This window comes from Leptodactylus fuscus, chromosome 7 (assembly GCF_031893055.1).
Source record: "Leptodactylus fuscus isolate aLepFus1 chromosome 7, aLepFus1.hap2, whole genome shotgun sequence".
NCBI classification, from domain to species: domain Eukaryota; kingdom Metazoa; phylum Chordata; class Amphibia; order Anura; family Leptodactylidae; genus Leptodactylus; species Leptodactylus fuscus.
This window is the reverse complement of record NC_134271.1, coordinates 12,488,945-12,513,370: the sequence shown is the minus strand read 5'-3', so window position 1 is coordinate 12,513,370 and position 24,426 is coordinate 12,488,945. Positions and strand designations below refer to the sequence as shown.

The window sequence follows — 24,426 nt, the reverse complement described above, 5'->3', positions numbered from 1 at the left end:
TCTCTGGTCAATGTTTCTTTTCCGTCCACATCTAGGGAGGTTAGCCACAGGGCCATGGGCTTTACACTTCTTGATGACACTGTGCACGGTAGACACAGGAACATTCAGGTCTTTGGAGATGGACTTGTAGCCTTGAGATTGCTCATGCTTCCTCACATTTTTGCTTCTCAAGTCCTCAGACAGTTCTTTGATCTTCTTTCTTTTCTCCATGCTCAATGTGGTCACACAAGGACACAGGACAGAGGTTGAGTCAACTTTAATCCATTTCAACTGGCTGCAAGTGTTATTTAGTTATTGCCACCACCTGTTAGGTGCCTCAGGTAAGTAACAGGTGCTGTTAATTACACAAATTAGGAAGCATCACATGATTTTTCAAACAGTGCCAATACTTTTGTCCACCCCCTTTTTTATGTTTGCTGTGGAATTATATCCAATATGGCTTTTTGACAATTCTTTTTGTGGTTTTCCATTGAAGACAAATTAAATGAAGAAAATACCAAGAATTTGTGATTGTAATCATTATCTGGAAGAAAACGAGTATTATCTGACAGAATTGCAGGGGTGCCAATACTTTTGGCCAACACTGTATCTTGCCACTTCTTAAAAAAATCAGTCTTGGGTAATAGACTGCCTCAGTGTAAGTAGCACGGGCAAAAGACACTTCCAACTTCTCCATTGTGGAGGATCAGCGGTATCTTGAGCAATGCTTACAACAGAAATCAGGATTACCTGGGAATTGTATGTCAGACAGATACCTGTGGGCGAAGAAACATTCCAAGTGTGAGATTACACAGCGACTCCACCTCTCCGGCTTCCTGGACTCCGCTGTCAGATATCTGTGCAATGAGTGGCTGCTAAGGAAAGGGTTAAATCATGGTACGTCACCTTCATTATAATGGTCAGGAATAGTTATTATATTATATATAATATTATATAAAGAAACCTATACACACTACGTGGATAAGAACCGTTACATTTTTGGAACTTTTGGGGGGTATTTTTCCCCATGGACTTCTTGTACCCCTCTATTATTCACATACAATCCCCTTCCCCATAAGGAGTCTATGAAAATCGCAACATAAAATGAAATTGTTGTAACCTACAAAAAGTGGGATCAACCACTAGATCACAAAAATTTGCGTGCGAGAAGTCACCACGGGCTTAAAGGGGTCATTAGAGACCCAGACAGAACGGACACGGATGGCCTTCAGTATCTGATCAGTGATGGTCTGACACCTGGACCCCACCTCAATCGGCTGATTCAGCTTCCAAAAGTTGGATACAAGGTATATGGCCGGATACAGCTCTGCTCCTATCCACGTGATGGCTCCTTTGGACCCTGACCAATCATCAAGACACAACATCACTATCCATTATGCCCAAGTCTTGGACATCCCCTTTAATGGTCCATTCTATTGTTACCATCCTATCTAATCAATGGTGACCGTAATGGAAAGAGTTAAGAGTTAAAAACACCCTCCATTATGGATTCTGGTCTGTATCATGGCTTCCAATGACTTTTAGACTTAAGGTTGTCCAGGGTTAGAAAAACATAGTTTCATTCCAAAACAGCGCCATATTAGTATACAGGATGTATGTGGTATTGCAGCTCAGCGCTAGTCACATCAATGGAGCTGATCTGCAATACCGGATACAACCAATGAACAAGTGTGGCGCTGTTTCTGGGAGAATGTCCATGTTTTTCTACTCCGACACAACGCTTTTAGGGTTTTTTAACACCTTCCTTTCTGCAGGTCTTCAGTCTGTGATTCTCCCATGGTTGTGATACTACAATTACATAGTCATGCTGGGAGTTGTAGTTTCATACCAATTAGAGAAGGACGGTTGGCCATGGACCATACTGGTCCTAGTATGAGTGTGCGTTGAGTAGTATCACGAGTAGTCATCGTCTTCGTCACACAATGGGAGTGTTCCTAAACTTGAAGAACAGACCGAACCTGTTCACACGCTCACAATCTGCCGAGTCTTCATCACTTTCTATCAGAAGATTCGACTCGCACACAGTTGTGTTTTCTTCAGGCTGTCTGGAAACTTTACGGACTTCTATAAGGTAAGAATTTGGGTGCCTACCCCTACCAGGCCAGAACTAAACATAGACAGAAGGATGCCCCCTAATGGTCAGGAAGGATGGTCATTGAGCAATAGTCATGAAAGTTCTCAGTTTTCAGCCACTTGAGGCTAATTGTAGTGGCCGTAGTAATAGTGGCAGGGAGTCCAAAAACATGTCTGCCCCCATGTGCCCTACTGTACTCCATATATGCCAAGTTCTGAAACTCACCAGGGACATAGAAGTATATACATATATACACAGCTAGAGGACGGATTGGTCAAAGATTGAGATTTAGATATTGGGGGCTCAAAGTTTTGTGCCCCTTTAAGAAAACTCATCAAGTATTCCTGTGAAATTATAGATGTTGTATTGTAATACGGATAGATAGATAGATAGATAGATAGATAGATAGATAGATAGATAGATAGATAGGAGATAGATAGGATATAGATAGATAGATAGATAGATAGATAGATAGGAGATAGATAGGATATAGATAGATAGATAGATAGATAGATAGATAGATAGGATATAGATAGATAGATAGATAGATAGATAGATAGATAGATAGAGAGATAGATAGGAGATAGATAGATAGATAGATAGATAGATAGATAGATAGATAGATAGATAGATAGGAGATAGATAGATAGATAGGAGATAGATAGATAGGAGATAGATAGATAGATAGATAGATAGATAGATAGATAGGAGATAGATAGATAGATAGATAGATAGATAGATAGATAGGAGATAGATAGATAGGAGATAGATAGATAGATAGATAGATAGATAGATAGATAGATAGGAGATAGATAGATAGATAGATAGATAGATAGGAGATAGATAGATAGATAGATAGATAGATAGATAGATAGATAGATGGGCAGCACGGTGACTCAGTGGTTAGCACTGCAGCCTTGCAGCGCTGGGGTCCTAGGTTCAAATCCTGCCAAGGGTAACATCTGCAAGGAGTTTGTATGTTCTCCCCATGTTTGCGTGGGATTCCTCCCACACACCAAAGACATACTGATAGGGAATGTAGATTGTGAGCCCTATATGGGACAGTGACTGTCAATATCTGTAAAGCACTGCGGAATATGATGGTGCTATGTAAGAAAGCATAATAAGTAAATAGATAGATATTATTATTGTTTACTTATATAGCACCATCAATTCCATGGTGCTTTACATTTGGCTATCTATCTAATATCTATCTATCTATCTATCTATCTATCTATCTATCTCCTAGATAGATAGATAGATAGATAGATAGATAGATAGATAGATAGATAGATAGATAGGAGATAGATAAATAGATAGATAGATAGATAGATAGATAGATAGATAGGAGATAGATAGATAGATAGATAGATAGATAGATAGGAGATAGATAAATAGATAGATAGATAGATAGATAGATAGATAGATAGATAGGAGATAGATAGATAGATAGATAGATAGATAGAAGATAGATAGATAGATAGGAGATAGATAGATAGATAGATAGATAGATAGATAGATAGATAGGAGATAGATAAATAGATAGATAGATAGATAGATAGATAGATAGATAGGAGATAGATAGATAGATAGGAGATAGATAGATAGATAGATAGGAGATAGATAGATAGATAGATAGATAGATAGATAGATAGATAGATAGATAGATAGATAGGAGATAGATAAATAGATAGCTAGATAGATAGATAGGAGAGAGATAGATAGATAGATAGATAGATAGATAGATAGATAGATAGATAGATAGATAGGAGATAGATAGATAGATAGATAGATAGATAGATGATAGATAAATAGATAGATAGATAGATAGATAGATAGATAGATAGATAGATAGGAGATAGATAGATAGATAGATAGATAGATAGATAGATGATAGATAGATAGGATATAGATAAATAGATAGATAGATAGATAGATAGATAGATAGATAGATAGATAGATAGATAGATAGGAGATAGATAGATAGATAGATAGATAGGAGATAGATAGATAGATAGATAGATAGATAGATAGATAGATAGATAGATAGGAGATAGATAGATAGATAGATAGATAGATAGATAGATAGATAGGAGATAGACAGATAGGAGATAGATAAATAGATAGATAGATAGATAGATAGATAGATAGATAGATAGGAGATAGATAGATAGATAGATAGATAGATAGATAGAAGATAGATAGATAGATAGATAGATAGATAGGAGATAGACAGATAGGAGATAGATAAATAGATAGATAGATAGATAGATAGGAGATAGATAGATAGATAGATAGATAGATAGATAGATAGGAGATAGATAGATATTAGTTCTGAAAGGATTGGAAGTGAAAATATTATATCCAGAGGAGGTAGAAAAGTTAGAAAATCATTCATACTCACCTTTTATCGGCCTCCTCAAGACATTATGTGCCCTGGGTCACCGCTAAGGCCCAATCTAAGGTCTCATCTGTGACCCCTGGACCATGACATTACTATGAGGAGGGAAGGTGATGGCACTGCTCATCATCCCCTTACCAACTCTCCATTGACTTTATGGTCAGCCACCAATCACAGCGCAGCTTTCATTTTTCAAGAACAGATTACAACATGAAAGCCGCTCTGTGATTGGATGCTCTGGGCAACAAAGAGGGTTGTTCATACATGTCGTCCATTTTGCCCATTTGTCAGAATTGCCCCCCATTTTCGATGTGTGACATCCGATGTGTTGTACGGTGTCACTCCTCATAGGTCAGGACAACCTCTATGTATGGGGCTAGTAGGAGCATGTCCCCGGCTGTCAGGGCTCTCCGCATTAGTCTGGCTGCTGTCGGTTTTCCATGTTATTGCCACACAAAGCTGTGAATTATGTTGTCACTTCATAAAACCAAATAATTACCGTGTGTGGGTGATATATAGATATATACGTGTATACCGGAGATAACAGGAAGCCCGCACAGAAAACCGCCAAAGGGATTTACTCACTTTATCAATTAGATTTATTAAGACTGGCGTTTAGTATGTTTAGTATGCTGCACCCCCGAACAAAGCGCCTCACGGAGGATCCACATGGTATGGATTTTACGTATTGAAAATGGCAGATGATATGTAGATAGATAGATAGATAGATAGATAGGAGATAGATAGATAGATAGATAGATAGATAGATAGGAGATAGATAGATAGATAGATAGATAGATAGATAGGAGATAGATAGATAGATAGATAGATAGATAGGAGATAGATAGATAGATAGATAGATAGGAGATAGATAGATAGATAGATAGATAGGAGATAGATAGATAGATAGATAGATAGATAGATAGATAGGAGATAGATAGATAGATAGATAGATAGATAGATAGGAGATAGATAGATAGATAGATAGATAGATAGATAGATAGGAGATAGATAGATAGATAGATAGATAGATAGATAGATAGGAGATAGATAGATAGATAGATAGATAGATAGGAGATAGATAGATAGATAGATAGATAGATAGATAGATAGATAGATAGATAGATAGGAGATAGATAGATAGATAGATAGATAGATAGATAGATAGGAGATAGATAGATAGATAGATAGATAGATAGATAGAAGGTAGATAGATAGATAGATAGATAGATAGATAGATAGATAGGAGATAGATAGATAGATAGATAGATAGATAGATAGATAGGAGATAGATAGATAGATAGATAGATAGATAGGAGATAGATAGATAGATAGATAGATAGATAGATAGATAGATAGTAGATAGATAGATAGATAGATAGATAGATAGATAGGAGATAGATAGATAGATAGATAGATAGATAGATAGATAGATAGGAGATAGATAGATAGATAGATAGATAGATAGGAGATAGATAGATAGATAGATAGATAGGAGATAGATAGATAGATAGATAGATAGATAGATAGATAGATAGATAGGAGATAGATAGATAGATAGATAGATAGATAGGAGATAGATAGATAGATAGATAGATAGATAGATAGCTATGAGATAGATAGATAGATAGATAGATAGATAGATAGATAGATAGATAGATAGGAGATAGACAGACAGACAGACAGACAGACAGACAGATAGATAGATAGATAGATAGATAGATAGATCTATTACTTTCCTCTGACTTCTCTTCACCTGAGATCTCTTTGCTCCCCTATCAATGATCTCTTTGTGTTTCTCTTCTTCCCCTGTCCATGTTATTATTGTTCTTCTTAGTACTTTTCCATAGAATGATTTCACTAATACTCACAAACCATCCATGAGCTCCTCCTCTGCTATCTGATGGTAGAACACTTATGTATTACAAAGGATTAAGCCTTTATACATGACTTGGAGATATATATATATGCTGCAAGTGCGGACTCTATGGTGAGCAGAAAACTTCACCTGCTGATCCTTCAGAGCCTTCCGTGGGCCCCCTTGATGAATCATTTCCTTTAAAGGGGACCCTCCATCAACTAGTCCTGTTCATCCTTCAATAGGCGCTGCTCCACTGATTCCAACGCAGTTGGAATTTTTTCTCTAGCCCCCCCCATTCCTGAGTAATCATTCCCATTCGTTTCAGCACCCAATATGCTACTCTCTACTCTCAGGTGGGCGGTCCTAAGCTGGAGCCGATAGTCAGGGACCGCCCACCAAACAATATGGAGTTTAAATGTGCAGAAACTAACAGAAACGATTGCTCAGGAACTGTAAGGCCTAGAGAAAAAAATCCAACTGCATCAGAATCAATGAATTGGTGTCTATTAAAGAATGCAAAGAGTTGGAGTTGGTGGAGGCGGGGAAAAGTCCCCTTTAAGAGATTGTTATTTAAGCCATCGATTCATATATGTATTAGTTTAGGTTCACCACAAGTTTCTGCATTATTTTGACTATCCGCACACCCACAACATTGTACACTGACTGACACCATACCACACCCATAGCTGTAGTATTATCACAAGATTCATCATACCGCATTATGACACCGGACTATTGTATGATGAGAATGTTTTCACTCCTTTGAAAGAAAGACAGATCATTCTGGATAGGACAAAAGGATGACAGGGAGAACAAATGAACAACGGAAGTATACAGAAAAGTGAGCAATCCAACAGAACGTGGCCTAGCGGCAATATACACAGTCACTCCATAATGTAGGGAATCTCACTAGATTCGCCCGACAAATACTCTTGCTGTGGGCCCGGAGCCCTACTTACTGACTCAGCCCACAGCTCACTTCGCTTCCACTTCTGCCCTCCAGGGGGTCCCAGCGATGTAATATGAGACATACGGGGCCCCTAGAGGGCCTAATGGAAGCTGAGGCAGCTGTGAGTAGGAACGGGGATCGGTATGTAAATAGGACCCACATGCCGGGTGCTGATATCTACCCTGGAGGTAGCAGTCGCTGCACCCTGAGGGAGCCCCAAAGCAACTGGAAGCCTTCACATGAGTGCTGCAGCCTCTTCACTCAATATTAACCACAGCGCCATACACGTGGTAGAGGCTATGCTTGGTATTGAAGCTCAGCCTAATGAATGTGACGTGATTGGCACAGGGATGGTCCCTGGCGTCGGTCACTCACTGATTACATAAGGATAGATCATCTATATACATATGTATATATATATATATATATGTCCTGGATAACCCCTTAAACTAAATACTATATAAATCCATATATAAGGAGCGCCACCTAATGGCTACTATAGTCAGAAGAATATATACATTAGTTGTATTCCTGCCCTCTGGGGCCTGTTTTATGCACCTACAGACTGGGCCATAGAGGAAATCATTTTTATCCGTCCTGCAATAGACTTTAGATTAGTTACATTAATGTGTCAATTACATCCCGTCATGGAGTGTCTCAAACCTAATTAAACCGGATTAAAACCGCACAATCCTAATGACCTTTGAGTAGGCAGGAATAACAATACTCTCTTTGAAAGTGTAACCTAATATCAGGCCCTGTTTATTTTTCTATAACGAATGCAGCTCTGGAGTATAATACACTAGGTAACTCAGGATCAGGATAAGTAATGTAATGTATGTACACAGTGACTGCCCCAGCAGAATAGTGAGTGCAGCTCTGGAGTATAATACAGGATAAGTAATGTAATGTATGTACACAGTGACTGCACCAGCAGAATAGTGACCGCAGCTCTGGAGTATAATATAGGATGTAACTCAGGATCAGTACAGGATAAGTAATGTAATGTATGTACACAGTGACTGTACCAGCAGAATAGTGAGCGCAGCTCTGGAGTATAATACAGGATGTAACTCAGGATCAGTACAGGATAAGTAATGTAATGTATGTACACAGTGACTGCCCCAGCAGAATAGTGAGCGCAGCTCTGGAGTATAATACAGGATAAGTAATGTAATGTATATACACAGTGACTGCACCAGCAGAATAGTGAGCGCAGCTCTGGAGTATAATACAGGATAAGTAATGTAATGTATGTACACAGTGACTGCCCCAGCAGAATAGTGAGTGCAGCTCTGGAGTATAATACAGGATAAGTAATGTAATGTACACAGTGACTGCACCAGCAGAATAGTGACCGCAGCTCTGGAGTATAATATAGGATGTAACTCAGGATCAGTACAGGATAAGTAATGTAATGTATGTACACAGTGACTGCGCCAGCAGAATAGTGAGCGCAGCTCTGGAGTATAATACAGGATAAGTAATGTAATGTATGTACACAGTGACTGTACCAGCAGAATAGTGAGCGCAGCTCTGGAGTATAATACAGGATGTAACTCAGGATCAGTACAGGATAAGTAATGTAATGTATGTACACAGTGACTGTACTAGCAGAATAGTGAGCGCAGCTCTGGAGTATAATACAGGATAAGTAATGTAATGTATATACACAGTGACTGCACCAGCAGAATAGTGAGCGCAGCTCTGGAGTATAATACAGGATAAGTAATGTAATGTATGTACACAGTGACTGCCCCAGCAGAATAGTGAGTGCAGCTCTGGAGTATAATACAGGATAAGTAATGTAATGTATGTACACAGTGACTGCACCAGCAGAATAGTGAGCGCAGCTCTGGAGTATAATACAGGATAAGTAATGTAATGTATGTACACAGTGACTGCCCCAGCAGAATAGTGAGTGCAGCTCTGGAGTATAATACAGGATAAGTAATGTAATGTACACAGTGACTGCACCAGCAGAATAGTGACCGCAGCTCTGGAGTATAATATAGGATGTAACTCAGGATCAGTACAGGATAAGTAATGTAATGTATGTACACAGTGACTGCGCCAGCAGAATAGTGAGCGCAGCTCTGGAGTATAATACAGGATAAGTAATGTAATGTATGTACACAGTGACTGTACCAGCAGAATAGTGAGCGCAGCTCTGGAGTATAATACAGGATGTAACTCAGGATCAGTACAGGATAAGTAATGTAATGTATGTACACAGTGACTGTACTAGCAGAATAGTGAGCGCAGCTCTGGAGTATAATACAGGATAAGTAATGTAATGTATATACACAGTGACTGCACCAGCAGAATAGTGAGCGCAGCTCTGGAGTATAATACAGGATAAGTAATGTAATGTATGTACACAGGGACTGCACCAGCAGAATAGTGAGCGCAGCTCTGGAGTATAATGCAGGATAAGTAATGTATGTACACAGTGACTGCACCAGCAGAATAGTGAGCGCAGCTCTGGAGTATAATACAGGATAAGTAATGTAATGTATGTAGACAGTGACTGCACCAGCAGAATAGTGAGCGCAGCTCTGGAGTATAATACAGGATAAGTAATGTAATGTATGTACACAGTGACTACCAGCAGAATAGTGAGTGCAGCTCTGGAGTATAATACAGGATAAGTAATGTAATGTATGTACACAGTGACTGCACCAGCAGAATAGTGAGTGCAGCTCTGGAGTATAATACTGGATAAGTAATGTAATGTATGTACACAGTGACTGCACCAGCAGAATAGTGAGTGCAGCTCTGGAGTATAATACAGGATAAGTAATGTAATGTATGTACACAGTGACTACCAGCAGAATAGTGAGTGCAGCTCTGGAGTATAATACAGGATAAGTAATGTAATGTATGTACACAGTGACTGCACCAGCAGAATAGTGAGCGCAGCTCTGGAGTATAATACAGGATAAGTAATGTAATGTATGTACACAGTGACTGCACCAGCAGAATAGTGAGCGCAGCTCTGGAGTATAATACAGGATGTAACTCAGGATCAGTACAGGATAAGTAATGTAATGTGTGTATACAGTGACTCCCAATATAACATCTGTACCAGGATTAAAACATTATATACTATTTGTAATACTGCTCAATTCTGCATAAAACTGTGACCCATTAAATATTGGACTACCCACTAGAGTACCAGAGGATCCTGTGACGGCCCCAGGCTCTAACACAAGAATGGTCCATTAGAGGACATCCATATTTGATGTGTACTATGGGTTATGTTCTAGAAGTTGTTGTAGAACGGCACCCCAGAATAAATGTTTTTGGTGGACCCTAGGAACCTCAAGTCGACATTGTCAAAGTGGAGAAGCCCTTTAAGGGATATGTATTAGCACAAGGAGAATTTTTGGATCTTACTCATTGGCTGGCGTTCAGGTACCTTGTACATTGTATCTGTGATAACAGATCAGCGCGTGTTTTACAGACTGTTTTATGGTAAATAGTCCACTCCTGACTCGCACGTTAGACAGCGTTCCTCTGTCCTCGGCCGATAATCCTCCCAGCCGCTGAGACTTTGTGACAATGTTTTTAATCCCGATAGAAAAACATCTTGTCAGTGGGCGGCGGCGTGTGCGCTGATACAGGGCGGGTGACACATGATGTGGGGACAATACAATGTTTGTGTTCTAAATGTTAATATCAATTGTTGAGAAGGATCAACCTCTAATTGTGGCGTCATCTTACCCCAAATACACCCTTGTTTACCGGCTCATCGGAAAATCACCCTGAACATAACTGAGGAAACTTAAAGGGGATCTCCGCCAAAAGTTAGATTTTTAGAAAAATAGGTTTGATAGGTTTATATACTTTAGTTGATCAAAATTTTCACTGAAAATAGGAACATTCACCCATATACACGTAAATATAAGATACTTATGGTACACTGAATCTTCGGGGGCTGGACTTCCTGTCATGTGACCTCAACTCTACTGAATGTTTCCTTTTGAGTCACATGACATACAATGAAATCTATTCAAGTTACCAAGGCAAATAGACATGACAATAGTGACAGGAAGTACAATAAAGTAACATGTGCATTGCGGTAAATTGTTATGTTATGGGGTCTCTTCAGACCCCATGTAACTGACCTACCGGTGACCTGTAGTGACCAGCTTTATGTGCACACCTGGCCTGAGCTATTCCTATAAATCCAGCAGACTTTTTCTTCCTAATCCCTTTGTACAACTTCTCAGAAGATGCCTGGCTGTATTATTTCGCACAGTTTTGGAGATCTTACTGTTAGATAATACGCCTCCATATTTACTTATGGCGGGTGATGTCAGTGTTGACTCTTCTGCACCTGCAGACGATAACTTACTGTCACTGGCACTGAAACCAGTCACCCTAGTAATAAAACATATCTCCAGGTTTTGCAGTATTGTTTTATCTATATACAATACGTTTTTGGGCCCCTCGTAGTGATGGCTATATAGCTCTGTATGCAGTAAGCTGCTGAGCTCCCCCTAGTGGCGACTGTGTAGATCTGTATGCAGTAAGCATCTGAGTTCCACCTAGTGGTTGCTGTATAGATCTATATGCAGTAAGCTCCTGAGCGCTCTGTAGTGGTGGCTGTATAGATCTGTATGCAGTAAACTTCTGAGCTCCCCCTAGTGGTGGCTGTATAGATCTGTATACAGTAAGCTCCTGAGCTCCTACTAGTGGTGGCTGTATAGATCTGTATGCAGTAAACTCCTGAGCTCTCTGTAGTGGTGGCTGTATAGATCTGTATGCAGTAAGCTCCTGAGCTTCTACAAGTGTGACTGTATAGATCTGTATACAGTAAGCTCCTGAGCTCCTACTAGTGGTGGCTGTATAGATCTGTATACAGTAAGCTTCTGAGCTCCCCCTAGTGGTGGCTGTATAGATCTGTATGCAGTAAGCTCCTGAGCTCCTACAAGTGTGACTGTATAGATCTGTATACAGTAAGCTCCTGAGCTCCTACTAGTGGTGGCTGTATAGATCTGTATGCAGTAAACTCCTAAGCTCTCTGTAATGGTGGCTGTATAGATCTGTATGCAGTAAGCTCCTGAGCTCCCCTTAGTGGTGGATGTATATATCTGTATGCAGTAAGCTCCTGAGCTCCAACAAGTGTGGCTGTATAGATCTGTATCCAGTAAGCTCCTGCGCTCCCCCTAGTGGTGACTGTATAGACTAGTATCCAGTAAGCTCCTGAGCTCCTCCTAATGATGCCTGTATAGATCTTTATGTAGTAAGCCCCTGAGTTGCCCCTATTGGTGGCTGTATAGATCTGTATGTAGTAAATTTCTGAGCTCCCCCTAGTGGCGGATGCAAACATCTGTGATTTTCATAAATGACGTTTGGATTTAGAAATTGATTTTATGTGACAATGAAACTTTGCCATTAACCTGTTGTTTGCCCCTGACAGGTGATGATAGACTCCTCCACACACAACCTGGTTATGCCCTCGTATGCTGAAACCCATTTTTCATGGACAGACCTATTCTGCACTGACCTGTACCCTGCATACAGAGATCCATCACCAGGTAAGAGGCCTTCTTTATATATCCTGCCCACCATAAAGGGACCTAATATATGATACTTGTATATGTGTCCTCCATACTGTATGATATAGCAGAGATGGGGCCAAGGTTGGACGAGTTGATCATACTATCAGAGGATCCTCCAACTGGGAAAGGATCGGGCACAGGCAGAAGACAACCCCATGTGGAGTCAATCACTTGTCACTGGGGTCTGTTTCTTACGGGATGATCAATAATCTATTAGATCTTATTGATGTTCTGTCCTGTGCGTACAAAGATAGAAACAGAGATTGCCATGTTGTTGTAAGTGGGCCTGACGTGTTATGTATAGGTGGAGGTGGCTGTCCTCATAGCCCATGAAATCCACTTACGGCATTGATGGAGCAACGAAAGAGATGGCTTCAGGGAATGGGTAGTGTAGACCTTGGACAATGTAGACCTTGGACAATAAGAAACTAAGTCACTAAACATGACCATCATGGACTGGGGCACCCAACTATGGGACACCTGGGATAAGGATACTAACTCCAAGTGGACCCCTGGGACTAAAGTGAACACCTGGGTCAGTAACTTTACACCAAGGGTCACAATAGGAGACAAACCCTTAGATAGGAGCCCCATCGGAAATGGACTGAGTCAATGGCCAAAGTCAACTGGAACAAGGATACTAACCATTAGACAGCAGAGACTGGTGCACCAACACTGTGTGGAGACCAATAAAGGGGGCAATATACTGTGTGTGGGTCAATAATGGGTCCATATTTTGTGTGGGGGGACAATTAAGAAGCAATATACTATTTGGGGGCCAATAGAGGGCAACATATTGTTGGGGTCAGTAAAGGGGGCGTTATACCATGTGGGGGCCAGTAAAGGGGGCGTTATACCATGTGGGGGCCAGTAAAGGGGGCGTTATACCATGTGGGGGCCCAGTCATATGTTTGCTATAGGGCCTAGTCTATGCTAGTTACATCCTTGGGTTTCCCAATGCAATATATTCTATAGGGCCCTAAGCTTTTACAATACTGGTCTGGTTATTTGGGCCCCTCAGGTTGCAGAGCCCAACTACAACCTTAATCCGGCCCTGTTTGCTAATGGTTTTACAAAGATTTTCTTCTCTTCAGACGCGTTTTCTGGGCTCATATCTATGACTTCTAGATATTCCTAGACCGGTCTTCCCGGACATGTGTCAGCCATGTTATTTTTAGAGTTGCATGCGTGTTGCTATCCTATAGGGGTTAATTATGTGTTCTCTGAAGGCAGGCCCATTGCCTGAGATCCATGCAGTGATACAGCAGCTGGCGTCACGCTATAACCTCGGGATCTTGGCCCACGGCCCAGGTCAGATTAGTCAGGTAGCCAGTTTTTGGATCATGAAACCTATGACAAAGCTGACGGCGTCCGATCATCCTGCAACCCATCATGGCCGCTGCCCCGTCATTAATGGGAATGCCTCCATTATCATTAGACGCTGCTGGTAATTACGGTCACGGTTCATGCGTCACGCTGCGCTCCCCGGTTATGTGTCGACTTGTTAATGTTGGTTGCACCTTATTAATTTATTCATGGCAACACTGGAGGCTACATGTAAAAGAAATGAAGACATTAAAAGACGTCCAAAAATATTAACCATTTGGGACACCATCATCGGGCCCGGCGTTAAAGGGAGCCTGTTAGGCCCAAAATTCCTCCCAAGCCAGTAATGGTGCAAAGTAGGGGCCTTACTAGGAGCATAAACTTACCCCTGTGACCACAAAGTGATGAAGAAATACAGAGATAATCCTATATTTACGGATATTAGCTTGCAAGTGCACTGGGGGTGGAGCCTGTTTTACCAAAGTTGCCTACAGACAGTTGTAAATTACCAGTAATAGTAGTAGTGAAGGTGGTATCTAGGCCTCTCGCATTATAAGTCAGCTCTGATGGTATCCAGCGCATGCGCAGCGCACAGCTAACGCCAGGGCAAAGTGGCACCACTTCCATGAAGTTTGGGTCCACAAGGAGATCCGAGATGAACTGATGATAAAAATATGATCTATATACGGTATATTATACCCCTGAAGTGTATCATACACGTATAATATCCCTCAGAGGTCCTTTCCATCTTGCCGAATCCTTTACATAATCCCTTTAAGAGAGTTTCTGCGGCACTTTACTCTCTCCAATGTCATATCCTTTGGCGATCGGGCCCGAGCGACTGTTCTCTGTTACCAGGAGACTTGTAGAAGTAAATATCTCTCCCCATCATTATCACATCAGTAATTGCTGTTCTGTCATTGGCATCGGAGTCTCTCTGTATTAATCATCTCATTGCCTGTACTTGTAAACCTATATCTGGGCTCGGGGTTTTCCCTTATGTCGAATAGGCAAATGAGCAGGGCAGGCCCGAGCAGGCGAAACTCCGGCGTAGCAGCGACGGCTGCGAGCGGGGGAATTTCTGTATTGCTGAATTCAGAAGATCCTCAGGCCTGGAATATGACACCCTGCTAGAAAAGTGCGAAAACCAGGCCCTAAAGCCCATTATTGACTATAGGGGTCTGTTAAAGGGAATGTGGCGACAGTTTTTTTTAATCCAATTATTAAACCCAGATAGTGAAACCAAACACCTATTTCTAATCTGTTTATATTTTCTGGTTGTAGATTTTTTTATTTTATTTTCTGTCCATGATTATGGGGGCGGCCATCTTGCCTGAGTTTCTCCTATGCTCTGTTAACAGCATTTAGTGATCTGCTTTACAGCACAGTCTTGGCCATAGGTGGCAATAGCCATCTCATTAAGGGCTAGGGGAGACTTTTCTAGACATGCTCTGTGTAGGGAGAGGGAGGAGATAAGATGTGACATCATCTATTGTCAGTAGTGATGTAATAATAGTGAGTGGTGTTATCTATAGGGGTGTTATCTTCTAAGGTAATACTGTCTGTGATGTAAATGAGGTGACTGCTGCAAAAAAAATCCCTACCGATTTGGCAAGTGGCAACTATTATTAGGCTTAGTAGTCAGAGTGAAAATTGCAGGATATAGTATTTATTTTAAATATGACTATCTATCTATCTATCTATCTATCTATCTATCTATCTATCAATCTATCTATCTAGTCTTTATATATAGACATTTACAATGGTGTCCAGTCCCCGGTATCATGTCCTGTGTCTTCTTCTCGCCAGATGTCCTTTCTCAGTGGTCATCCATACCCCCAGAACATTGGACCAAGCACCATGTGTGTGAATGGCTTCAGTACTGCTGTGACAACCACAAGTTGGACGCCACCTGTATCCCCTTCTCCCATTTCAACGTGAGCGGCCTGGAGCTCTGCAACATGAGCAAAGAAGACTTCACCGAGGCGGCCGGAGCGTGCGGCCATTACCTCTACAGTCTACTGCAGGAAATCCGAACACATGGTAAGATGGACGTTACATAGGAGAAAGGAGGCGACGTAATCTTGTGTCCATTGATGGAATACAGCAATGGTTGCGCATGCGCACTGAAGCTCCATTTAAAGTCTAGGAGATCAGCAAAGATAGGCGAATTTTGTATGACTTCTCATATGTTCTCTTTATGTTCCTGCCCCCAGGGATGCCATTACATACTGGTAGAGAAGAAAGGCCGCCATCACACAGCACTGACCGTAAGTAACACAACTGGTTTGGAGTTCTGCGCCATGTATCTTTGTACTTTACGTGTTCCTAGATTACAAGAACTGATATTTCCCTCTACGCCCAACAGCAGCACAACTGGGGTATTCCTGCCCCTATGAGCTGTTAGGACAGGTGGAATTTTTAATTACCTAACAGCTTTTGACCTCTATAAGAGGCCGGAAGACCTGCTCCTCCCTTGTGTTTTTTCCTGTCCTGTGGGACAGGACAGGTGGTCAGGGGGGGAGCAGATGTTCTGACCTCCTATAGGGGTCCATTACTCTCCCCCACCGGTACCTGACAGCAGAAGATCTTTTTCTGGACATCCTCTTTTTTCAGCAGAGGTCCCCTTCTCCCGGCGGGGACCCTGCCGGCTCGTGCACGCTCCTGTCCGACTGGGGCGCCGGGTCGGGGCTTTCCCCTAGGAACGCTAGACCTAGGAACCTTTCTCAGGTTCCTCCGGTCCGCCGTCTAACAGGGTCCGCCGCACATGCGCAGTGCGCGGGTCTCGCGGCGGACGGGAAGAGAACAACCCCTAGACACAAGCATTGCACGGTAGTTCGGGAGGGGGGTCCCCCGGTCCTGGGGACCATACCTGGGTCAGATCCCCCTCCCCCTGTCTTCTCCCCTCCCCTTTTTTTTTCATGAGATTCTGGCTCCGTTGTAGCCCCTACCCCTTGGGCGGGGCTCCGGGCAAAACCCCGCCCCCTGGCCTATTTAAGTCCCCTTAGAGCTTCAGTTAGTGCTTGTCGCTCCGGTTGCAAGCACATCAGTTGGTGAAGCTCCCTGGTCAATTTCTGTGCTGGAGAACTGTCTTCATTGACTAAGGTTTGGTGGACATGGCCGGGGGGGGGGGTTGGAGAGTTGCATCTCTGAGTGCAGTAAGTAGTTAGTGTATCCCTTTTCTTCCTCCTCAGAATGTCTTCTTCTTCCTCCACTGTTCCGCCTAGAAGGAAGGCTACTTCCAAAAGGAAGCATCTGGCGTGCGCTTCTTGTAGAGTGCCGCTGCCTGATGACTCCCAATATCGCTTCTGTCAGGGGTGCAGGGCCCCCTCTGTTGAAACAACTCCCATGCGAGAGATGGTGTCCTGGGTGAAGGGGTACGTCCAGGACTCCATGAAAAGAATGGAAGCCATCTCCCTGGCCAAGAGGCCACGGCTGGATTGCGAATTGTCCCTGCCGCCTCTGGAAAAGCTGCGCCTCAGGGATGTGGAGTCGTCTTCTAGTACGGAGGAGGAGAAGGAGATTTTTCCCCTGGACAAAATGTCCAGAGTATTCAAGACCCTAAGAATCAGAGACCGGGAAGGCGGGGAAGGCTCTAGCCGTAGGTCTCGTACCTTCAGGCCCTCTTCGGAGATGCTCCGCCTGATGGAGGGCGAATGGAGGCACCCGGAGAGATCCTTTGCGCCATCCACACGCTTCAAGGCACTTTTTCCCGTCTCTGAGAGTCAACTAAAGGCGTGGGGTCCCCCGCCAAAGGTGGACGTCGCCGTGGCCAAGTTATCAAGGCGCTCCATCCTTCCATCAGAGGACGGCTCGGGCCTCAGGGACCCCATGGATCGCCGAGTCGAAGGATCTTTGAGGCGTGTATATTCGTCCACCTCTGCCCAGGCCTCTTTGGGCATGGTCGCGAATGAGGTAACAACTGGCTTACGCGCAGAACTGTCATCCCTGGCCAAGGACATCGTTTCCGGCGTGGATCGTGATGATCTCCTCGCGGCAGTGTCCGACATCACGCTGTTGGTGGATCACCTGACAGAAGCTACCCATTTTCAGACCCGTCTGGCGGCTAGATCCATGGCACTGGCTACTGTGGCTCGCCGACCCCTATGGCTGAAGCCCTGGAAGGCTGACCTTACTTCCAAAAATAGCCTCTGTGGTCTCCCCTTTGAGCCCGGACGGCTGTTCGGAAGGGAGCTCGACCACATCATGGAAGGCTGGGCCGACTCTAAGAGCAAGAACCTGCCACAGCCCCTTGAAGGTCGGAGTACCTCCTTTCGAGGAAGAGGCACTCGAAGAGGCACCAGAGGCCAGCGGCGATCCGGGAAAGGAAGAGGTCGGGGCTCCTCTCGTGGCCGTAAGAATGCCCCCTTCTAATTCCCTCTCAGTACACACCCCCCTTCCTACTCCCCCCCCTCCCCTGGGGTGGGCGGTCGTCTTTTCCACTATGTGGAGGCCTGGCGGCAGAATATTCGGGACCCCTGGGTCATCCAGATGATCCAGGAAGGTTATAAAATTAATTTTGTTTCCCAGCCGCCAGAGAAGATGGTAAGAACCCGCCCTCTTCAGGGCCCCAAACAACTTCATCTGGAGAGATTGATTCAGGAGTACGTGGACAAGGCCGCGCTAGAGATGGTTCCTCGCGCAGAACAAGGCACAGGCGTCTACTCTCCAGTCTTCTTGGTCCCCAAGCCATCAGGCGAGTGGCGTATGATCATCGATCTCAGGTATCTGAATCACTTCATCCGCAGGCTGCGGTTTCGCATGGAAACCATAAGGTCAGTACTACCTTTCATGCATCCTGGAGATCACTTCGTCACTCTGGACCTGAAGGACGCCTACCTCCACGTACCCATCTTTCTGGCACACCGAAAGTTCCTAAGGATTGCCGTAGACATACAGGGGAAAGAGGCGCACTTCCAGTTCGCAGCCCTCCCGTTCGGCATATCCTCCGCCCCCCACACCTTCACAAAGGTCATAGCTCCGGTCGCTGCCGCCCTGCGCCTTCAAGGCATATTCATAGTCCCGTACCTGGACGACTGGCTTCTGAAGGCTCATTCAAAGGAGGTTCTTACCACGCAGGTGCAGACCGTCGTAGCTCTACTAGACAAGCTGGGGTGGCTGGTAAACTGGCAGAAGTCAGTGATGGTGCCATCAACACGAGTTCAGTTCCTGGGACTTATTCTAGACTCTCTCAACATGACGGTCTCTCTACCCTCTCCTCGCAAAAGGAAAATTGCTCGGGCGGCACATCATTTGTCTTCCACACGGAAGGTCACCATCAGGACGGCGATGAAGGTCCTCGGATTGATGTCCGCTGCCCTAGATGCAGTTCCTTGGGCCCTATGGCATATGCGCCCTCTACAGAACGAGATCTTGAGAGTCTGGAATCACAGTCCTTCAGGTTTACAGAAGCCAATCCAGTTAACCATCAGCACCCGGCAAACCTTGCCCTGGTGGACCCATCTGCGAGATGGGAAGTCCTCGGTCCAGCCCGCCTGGACCCTGTTGACTACAGATGCCTCCCTCACAGGCTGGGGAGCTCATCTGGGGGAGACCCCGGTTCAAGGTACATGGAATCAGCGGGAGAGGACGCACTCATCCAACTGGCGCGAGCTTACCGCAGTTCGAGCCCTTCTGTCATTTGCACCACTTCTACGAGGGAAAGCGGTCAAAGTAAGATCAGACAATCTGACGACAGTCCACTATATCAACAAGCAGGGAGGAACCAGGTCCCCCTCGCTCATGCAAGTCACCAACCTGATCTTCTCCTGGGCAGAACGAAACCTCTCCCAGCTGGCCGCGGTACATATCCAGGGCCGCCTGAACATCCTAGCGGATCAACTCAGCAGAGGCCGGCCGACCGCAGGCGAATGGTCCCTGAACCAGGACATCTTCCACTACCTGACCAGGAGGTGGGGTCTCCCCGAGGTGGATCTGATGGCCACCCAACACAATGCCAAAGTAGAAAGGTTTTGCTCCCTGTACCGGGAAGACAACCCTTTGGCTGTGGATGCCCTGTCAATACCATGGAGGTTCGAACTGGCATACGTGTTCCCTCCCATCCCGATGATACCGAAGGTATTGGCGAAACTCAGGCAGGACCAGACTTCGGCAATAGTGATCATGCCGTTCTGGCCAAAAAGGGCATGGTTCACCGACCTTATCCTTATGAGTCGGGGGAACTACTGGAGGCTTCCACCAGTCAGGAACCTGGTGTCACTGAACAGTCGGCCGTGCCTGGGCCTAGACAAATTCAACCTCACTGCCTGGAGGCTAACCGCGCCGTACGCGCAGACAGAGGATTGTCCCAGGGAGTGCTAAGTACCTTAGCCCATTCAAGAGCAGAGGCAACCAATCAGAGCTACCAAAGGATCGCCCGGATATTCCGAGATTGGTGTACAGGCAGCCACCACGATCCAGACAGAGATGCAGTCCTAGAGTTCTTACAGAACGGCTTGGAGAGAGGACTAGCACCTGCCACCCTCAAGGTTCAAGTGTCAGCTCTATCTGCTCTCCTGGAGACACGGTTATCACAAGATCCTCTTGTCAAACAGTTCCTTAGGGGAGCTGCCAGGCTCCGCCCCCAGGTACGGCCCCCTGTCCCCAGGTGGGACCTGGCCGCGGTTCTACAAGGGCTATGTGCGCCCCCCTTCGAACCATTATCTGAAGTGGACTGGAAGTACCTGTCATTTAAAGTGACCTTTCTGTTGGCAATAACCTCCGCCAAGAGGGTTGGCGAATTGCAGGCTAGCAGCCTCCGAACCTTTCATAACTTTCTTTCCTGACAGAGTACAGCTAAGGTTCGTCCCAGGATTCTTGCCGAAGGTACCCACACTTCAGAACACCAATCAAGTGATCACCCTACCGGGGTTCTTTCCCTCCCCTGCCACTGAGCAGGAGGAGAAGCTACACACACTGGATCTGGTAAGAGCACTACGTATCTACCTGGATCGTACAGCACCGTTCCGAAGATCAGAGAATCTTCTGGTTAATGTGTTTGGCCACAATAGAGGCGCTAAAGCATCAAAGGTAACCCTGTCTAGATGGATCAGAGAAGCTATCAGCTGTTCCCTACGGGCTCAGAATCTTCCTGTTCCAGATTTCCTACGAGCCCATGCCACCCGATCAGTGGCGATATCATGGGCAGAGACACGGTTCCTCTCTCTAGAGCAGATATGTGCTGCAGCCTCTTGGAGCTCACAGCTGACTTTTGCCAAACACTACAGATTGGACTGGCGTACGGCCGATGCTACAGCATTTGGGCACTCCGTCTTGGCATCAGCCTGCCAGGAGGTCCCGCCCTAGGGGAGATAATACTTGCTAAATCCCCAGTTGTGCTGCTGTTGGGCATAGGGGGAAAGAAAGATTATGAATGATAATCTGTTTTCCCTTAGCCCAAACAGCAGCACAAGGCTCCCTCCCTAAGAGGTGCTATTGTACAGATTTTGTGTATGTGTGTGTAGCTCTTGGCATAGATTGCTCTGTATATCATACTTGTTACTAACACAAGGGAGGAGCAGGTCTTCCGGCCTCTTATAGAGGTCAAAAGCTGTTAGGTAATTAAAAATTCCACCTGTCCTAACAGCTCATAGGGGCAGGAATACCCCAGTTGTGCTGCTGTTTGGGCTAAGGGAAAACAGATTATCATTCATAATCTTTCTGTCAGGTCCTTATTGTCATTTCGATAGGACCTATCATCCTTCCTGTCATAGTATATGTCCCAATTCTGCAGCATTTTTAATTAGAACGCTGGTTCCTCTGTTACTCCTATTGGAAATAAGATGGCAGCTGGATGTCACCCTTCCACTGTCTGGTATTGGACAAGGAGGATGGTAACACCCATTTGTTAATGTATTAATACCTTTCCCAGAGGAATAACAGAGGGACTGCCCACTGTGGACTGCTGGGAAATGTCTGGGCCAATCGGTGTCTTCAGTATTATGGATTCATTATTTTTATTTCAGGGGATGATAAAGTTTACAGAAAATCAGAACCGGTGAAAAGACACAGAACTGCCAACCAGCATCGGCCGGGTAAGACTGTGAGAGACCGCTGTATGTCCCTCCTTAAATATTATATTGGTGGGGGACTGACATCCCCCATGATTAGCTCACTGCAGGGGCATAGATAATGGCTCATAGACCCTTGTATGGGTTCGGGCAACCCCGTGCAATCTCTTCTCAGACCCATCAACCGTGTCCCACCAGTAACATTTACCTTTCCCTTTTTTTCTCTATCCCGCCCAGACCACCATGCCATTAAAGCGTTAATGTGCTCCTTTCTGACAGTGGAAGGCTGTGTATCCTAAATCTTCTCACTCCACCAGAGGGCAGGGGAAATAAATTTATGATGCACAAACTGCCAACCATCAAAGAGGATCAGAAACCAAATCAAAGACGTTTTTCCAGTCCCACTGTGGTGAGGATGACCCATGGGCCAGCCCCGGCTTCTGGGCTCAGTTTCAGCTGTGACCACTGCGACCCCTACAGTTATGCCAGTGCTCATAGGCCATAAATGAGGGTGAAGGTTCAGCTCTGTACCCCAATGAGAACTAACATGGACATAAAAGTCAATGGAGACCTGAAGAAGCGCATCCATGTATGTAGGTTGCATGTTCTTGCTTTATTCATTTGGTCTTCTTCCATGTTCCAGGTATGCAAAGTTCTCATTTATGGGAATTCCTCCGAGATCTTCTCCTGTCACCGCAGGAAAATAATGGCATCTTAGACTGGGAGGATCAGGAGCAGGGAATTTTTCGTGTGGTGAAGTCTGAGGCTCTGGCTCGCATGTGGGGTCAAAGGAAGCGCAACGACAGGATGAACTATGAGAAGCTCAGCAGGGCTTTGAGGTGGGTACTGGCCATGAGTAGTCCATACGTCTCATAAGATGGACTTCATCCAACCTCATCTATGTCACTATGTTGGTCAAGTCTTTAAATCCCAAATCTCCGACAACCCCAGTTGTAGGGTATGAGTGCACAACCTGCGCGATCACCATCAGAAGGTTTCACAATGTGCACCAGCTGACTGTGGTCTAACATCTAACAACAACGTTGGTCTAAGGTTCCTTGGGCCCATCATGTAAAATAATTTTTCTACCCACCCTCCAACAACCCCTAGGAAATAGATCATGGTTCCTTTTAAATTTGTGTCTTCTGCTGGGCCATTATTGTCTTAGAGCCTGGGCCTACTGGAAGATCTTCTGGTACACTCTTGGGTCAATCCGACACCATCTGACAAGACATACAGTATTTAGCCAATGTTCTAGATTCTCAATGGCCTGTATCAATCTGGTGTACTTCAACATTCTAGCTCCATCCACCATCATGGTTGGCCAACAAGGCCATCTTCTGACATATGGCCGCCTTCTGTAGACCATTGTCTTTCTATATGATAAGAGACTCTACTAGATCCTCCATCCTTGACATGTCCATCATTCCTTCACAGGCATTACTACAAGACCGGGATCCTAGAGCGGGTAGATAGGCGGCTGGTCTACAAATTTGGCAGGAATGCCTACGGTTGGCACCGTCCTGTGACGTACTGAGCGACCCACCCGCGGGCCGCTCAGGGACAATTCTCGTAGATTCCATGAATCAACCTTCACCGGCAGAGGATGGAGATTCTATTTGTGTAAAGCGTGAACTTATCACCAGATCTGAATCGCGAAGTGAGTCAATCAGTATTAACCCTATAATCCCTGGAACACCAATATATAGGGTAAGAAAACCACAACCCAAATTGGGGCTCACTCACTAAATTCATGATGGGAAGACTCTAAATGTGTCTTTGGGGGCAATTGTATATATGCCTACGGTGCTGCAAGAAAAGTATTTGCCCCCTTGTATATAATACATGTTTTAAAACAACTCCCCAATCTGGTTGGTAGGTCCAACCTTTAGGACCCCTGAATGTGTCACTCCGGGCATATTGGTAGAGTTTTGTGAATTCATGCCCTGTCACATTCTTGCCATTAAAGCGTTAATGTTCTCCTTTCTGACAGTGGAAGGCTGTGTATCATAAATCTTTTCACTCCAGTGCACCAGAGGGCAGGGGAAATATATTTATGGTGCACAGACTGTCAGGGATTCAGAAAGAAGATCAAAGAAGTTGATCCAGCCCTAGTGTGGTGAGAGTGACCTGTGGGCCCTCCTGGCTACTGGGCCTGGTCGCTATGACCACTGTGACCCCTATAGTTCTGTCAGTGTCTGGTACTGCTGGGTGTCCTCCATTCAATCTGTGAGCA

The 24,426-nt window shown here is 44.6% G+C and overlaps 1 protein-coding gene across 1 annotated transcript; it reads left to right on the top strand.

The window, feature by feature from the left end:
- Nucleotides 1-1,922: 1,922 nt before the first annotated feature.
- Nucleotides 1,923-23,953, top strand: ELF5 (E74 like ETS transcription factor 5). Its single transcript, XM_075281071.1, is given in 8 exon segments — nucleotides 1,923-1,992; nucleotides 1,995-2,071; nucleotides 12,714-12,831; nucleotides 15,991-16,224; nucleotides 16,398-16,451; nucleotides 22,146-22,214; nucleotides 22,834-23,029; nucleotides 23,628-23,953. Coding segments are annotated over 8 exon segments (918 nt in total). The 3' UTR covers nucleotides 23,728-23,953.
- Nucleotides 23,954-24,426: the final 473 nt, after the last annotated feature.